Source organism: Cyprinodon tularosa, unplaced genomic scaffold (assembly GCF_016077235.1).
Source record: "Cyprinodon tularosa strain WSP-4 unplaced genomic scaffold, ASM1607723v1 ctg971, whole genome shotgun sequence".
Lineage (NCBI taxonomy): Eukaryota > Metazoa > Chordata > Actinopteri > Cyprinodontiformes > Cyprinodontidae > Cyprinodon > Cyprinodon tularosa.
In genome coordinates, this window is record NW_024039753.1 from 151,849 (window position 1) to 156,713 (window position 4,865).

The following is a 4,865-nucleotide window of genomic DNA, read 5'->3' on the forward strand; positions in this document are numbered from 1 at the left end:
TTTCCATAACATGACAGCTTTAAAGTACCATCTCAGATAGAAAATACACATAGAACTCCTTGAATTCAATTTGAAGATATCCTTAAAAATTAAAAGAATTCAAAAAAATGAACTAAAGAATAACAACTGAAATGATGATAGGGACTATATTATCACTGAACCACATGGAAAAATGTAAAAACCAAATATTTTGCTTTGCCCTCTTTTTTTTTTAAGCTTAAATAGACGGTCTACTTTTATGCTTTTTTCTTTTTTTATTACTTTTGATTAATATAAACAATTAAACCCGTATAAAAAGCAGCCTATGAGTCTGAATGTTGATCATATCATCAGATTCACATCCTAAAATTGCAAAAAGAAAGAAAAAAAGTAGACTTATTCTGCAAACGCAGGTATTTGCACTGTAATTGTCAAAGCCAAATTTTTCTCCCCTTTCCAAATAAAACGTGTAGCCTACATCAGAATCATCAACACAAATCAGCATATCATTGAAATGTACATAATAAATAAAGTTAAAGGCCTCCATTTTTTTTTCTGGTTGCCATAAAAGTTATAACATTTACATTTCTTACAGTTCACTGCGCTCCGTCCTTCACATCCAACTGCAGCTCCTTTGCTTCTCAGGAACTTGTTGGATTTTTCTACTAAAGTTTTTCATCTTTTCGTGTTGCCAGAAGTCCCTTCAGATAACACCGATCATGCCTTCTAACGGGCCGCGCTGTTTTATTTACATGCATCTCTGTATTCAAATGACTTTAAAAACAGGGTGAGAGTCTTTAAGGTGGGGGGGTTACATGGCAGTGGCGTGTGCGGATGAGTAGGGGTCTATCCCAGTCTTGGTCATACCTGGAAACAGTATGTAAGCCACGGGGGGCTGTAAACTTGACGCCGACCAGGCCGTGCAGTTGCACGGCACGACGTAGCCCGGGTTCGTGGGCGACGGGTGGGTGTGGGTGTGCTGGCTGGGGCACCCGAGGGTCCCGAACGCGCCGTTCTGGTATCCCAGCGAGGAGGCGTAGGGCAAAGTGCTGGTGCTCAACGTGTGGGGCATCTCCTGGGTCATCTTCTGGATGGCGCTGGAGCTGAACTGGCTCGGGTCGAGGAAAGAGTAGGGGGCGGAGGTGGGGGGCAGGAACGCCCGGGCTTTCTCCGAGGAGCCCAGGAGGGAGTCAGCGGCCGACACGGGCAGTCCCTTCAGGTGGTCGGTGTCTCCGAGGTAAGGCAGGGGGAAGACGTAGCGGTCCTTCTTCAGCAGGTTTTTGGGTTTGCGCCTGGGTCGGTACTTGTAGTCTGGATGCTCCTTCATGTGTTGCGCCCTCAGCCTCTTGGCCTCATCGATGTACGGTCTCTTCTCAGACTCGGACAGCAGCTTCCACTCCGCGCCCAGCCTTTTGCTGATCTCTGAGTTGTGCATCTTGGGGTTCTCCTGAGCCATTTTCCTCCGCTGGCCCCTGGACCAGACCATGAACGCGTTCATGGGTCTCTTGATGTGATCAGCGGGCTTCGACATCTTCAAACTTCACCTGTTTGGGTTATTTATTTATTTTATTTTATCCCAAGCGGTAACGACAAGGAAAAAGTTCTTTCGGAAGGAAGGGAAGCTATTCACCTGCGTAAATGCCAAGTATCGGTCATGCCAGGATGTTCAGCGCCTGGGAAAATCAAAAACGAACCGGAGAGGAAAAGTAAAGAAAGATCCAGCGCCCGTTCAGTTCTTCCTGAAGTGAAACGCTGAAGCGCGATCTCTGCAGTCCGCTTAAAACTCTGTCAGACCTGCGGCGTGGAGGAAAACACGCATGCAAGATGCGCGCAGGTTGAAAAAATCCACCAAGGTGAAAGCGACGCTCCGCATTCGGTTTGCAGGGGTCATCAAAAAAGTCTCCAGCCTTATTATTATTATCAGGATTAATAATAACATTTACTTTTTTTTCCGTCCCCTCCTCTGTCACGACTTTCTCTCTCTCTGTGAGGTTCGTCGTCAAGCACCTGGCTTGGAAATGAGCGGAAGAGCGTGAATACGAGCCAAAAGCGGTGAAGTTCAAAGGCTGGGCTGGTTTGGTTTCTGCACGCAATCTGACATAATCTGCAGGGCGTTCACTCACCAACCTGGGCGCCCAATCAGCACAGAGACCGGCTCTCAGAATACCTTCAGGAAAGAAAGAGAGGAAAAAATATGGGCCATGTACATTACAACATAAACAAAGAGACGGTGGCAGCAGTGGACAAAAAGGTGGGAGCAGGGGTGTGTAGGTGGGGTGGAGGGGTTAACGAGATTCCTCCTTGTTTCCAGCTTCTGACAGCAAGCAGCAGCTTCCAGCATCTTTCCAACTTAAACTTCAGTGCAGGTGATGGGACTCAGGGCAGGAAAAGTATCTTGTCCCAATCTATACTGACATACAGGAAGACTTTTTATATCTAAACTTAATAATTGGATTTTATTTTTGTGATTGTATCTGACTCTGAGTTTGATTTAAGGAGAATTAAGGATTCTAAGGAATTTGGATTCATGTTTTTACTGAAATCTAAGACCTGTTTGTCATGTTAAATGACTTCTGAAAAAAGAAATACAAGAGTAATAAAAGAAAGGAAAAACATTAAATAATCATAATTTTACTATACCTTTAGGGCACTATGAAATTAGATATAACCTCTGGAATGAGGCACTCAATCTAAAATTTAAAGGAAAAAATCTTAAAATAAAGAAAATTAAAGGCAAAAAATATGACTTAAGGAAGTGTATAGCTATTATGTGTAACTACTTAAAAAAAATGCCTTTTTTTCTAATTATATGGCGGACCAAACGAAGCGCGTTTTGTGATCCTGACATTGACGCACGCGCCCCGTTTCGCGTGTCGTCATTGGGAAAGTGGCGGGACCACAAAGCACCCGAAAATGTGACGTCAAAAAACCCCAGAAGGAGGACTCCTGTGTTTTTTGTTCATGTCCCATTTTGACAGGGTGGTTTTAAAGAGGCACGCGGGGCGGGGCGCGAGGGGTTATTTTACACATGCTAATTTTTAAACCATGGTTGTTCCTAATAGCCGCGGGCTTCTGTGGGCCTGTGTGATCTAGGATTCTTTTAGATGTGATTTTTAATCGAGAGGAGCCCCCCCATAAAAAACAACTATTAGAAATGCTATTAAAAGGAAATGCTTCTACTTATTGATGATTTAACTGCTGATGCAAATTAACTTTTATGTTGTCTCATGCTATTGATATTAAATTATATCAGAAACACATTGAAAAGCATCCTTTTTTTCTTCTTCTATTGCACTATAAAAAATAGTTTCATGGGTGTGAATATCAGCAGCTGAAATTATTTGATTTCAATCAAACATGTCAATGTGACTCTGATGGTGAACTTTAGTCAAGTTCTGAGAAAATCAGCCATTTTCTTTTACAGACATCCTGCCTAAACAGTTTTTTGCAACAATATTCTGCTATTATTAAATATTCTTAATTTAGGAAATATTAGTAAACTTCTGAGTTTACCATTAGCATGTTGCTAAACACTTAATGCATACATGAGAGCAAGCTGAAGTATTTTTTTTCCTGCAAAGAGCCACCTTAGCTGCTGGGAAAAGCCACATGGCATCTTTATAATTTAAATAGTTAATGCTTCATGTGTCTTTTTCCTTAATCATAAATAAAATTACATCTTTTAAGCTACTTTAGGCATACAACAGACTATATAAGCAAATCAAGTATATTATTAATCAATAACATTTTATCAGACGTGGTTAAATGTGAACTTAAGTTCTTTTTTTAAATCCGAAATGCTGGTTAAAATGTGTGAAGATGTTGGATTTATTTGATTGTTTTAGTCCAATTAAGCTATTTTATCAGTGTATTTTTTAAATATTCTTTCAAAATCACATATTTTTTTAATTTATCTTGCACCAAATATGTTTCCCTATTTATTTTTTTTTTTTTTACTTTCTTCTGTCATTCCCATTATTCCCATATTTTACCTTCATGTGTCTCTTTCTCACGCCCTCTCCATCGCTTCCTTTCTCTCTCCTTCTGCTTCATGTCATTTCAGATGCGCATGCGTCACCCGGCAGCTGCTTAAAAGATTTCCATATTTGTTGTGGAGGGGAGAAAAAAAAAGGTCTAAACGTAAAAAGAAAAACAAGCATAAACGATCCTCCTCATCCAGAGTCAGAGCAATCATCTGAGCAATTTTTATTTTTTATTTTTGGGCAAGAAACAAATGAAAAATCTGCTCCAGTCCTACCAATCGGCTGCCATTATGTTCATCTGCTACCGTGAGGTTGTATATATATGCAGCATGTGTTTTGCACTGTATATTGTGAGTCGCCTTGAAGTTTTAAATGGTGTTATGCTATCTTACACAGACATGTGGCGTCGGGCTTGTGCATAGACCCACACCGGCTTATAGACTTCATTTGAGATGGGTGAGTCAGATAACGGGGAATTATTTTAGGGGGGTTCAGCCTCCCACTCACGGGAGGGGAGGGGTGGGGGGCAGTCAGCTATGTTTCTTATTCAAACACTGATTGTCTCATAAACGCGCGCCTGAAAGTTCCCTCGACAATTTAACGGGGGTAATGAGAAATGCAATAGGTTTTGATTTTCGTCGAGGAGCGAAGTGATTATTGGTTCCTGCATTTTCTCTTCGGCGTTGGTTCAGCGCAGCTTGGCCATGTTCGGCAATAAATACGCCGGGAAATGGAATAAATGATGCTGCGTCAACGTTGAAAAAACAACAAAAAAATCCATCTCAGGGTCCAAACTTGAGGTCATTATAAAATGTCAACATTTGTTCATAGTTACACATTTTTAGAAAATACATAAAAAAGTCAGGATTAGTTTTTTTTCTATAAGTTTAAGGCCTTATAACT

At 41.1% G+C, this 4,865-nt stretch overlaps 1 protein-coding gene across 1 annotated transcript; it reads right to left on the reverse strand.

The window, feature by feature from the left end:
* Positions 1-681: 681 nt before the first annotated feature.
* Positions 682-2,117, reverse strand: sox14 (SRY-box transcription factor 14). Its single transcript, XM_038275635.1, has 2 exons — positions 1,610-2,117; positions 682-1,523 (listed from the first exon to the last, which is right to left on the reverse strand). Exon 2 carries the CDS (start codon positions 1,508-1,510, stop codon positions 791-793), a length of 720 nt encoding a protein of 239 aa, XP_038131563.1. The 5' UTR covers positions 1,511-1,523; positions 1,610-2,117; the 3' UTR covers positions 682-790.
* Positions 2,118-4,865: the final 2,748 nt, after the last annotated feature.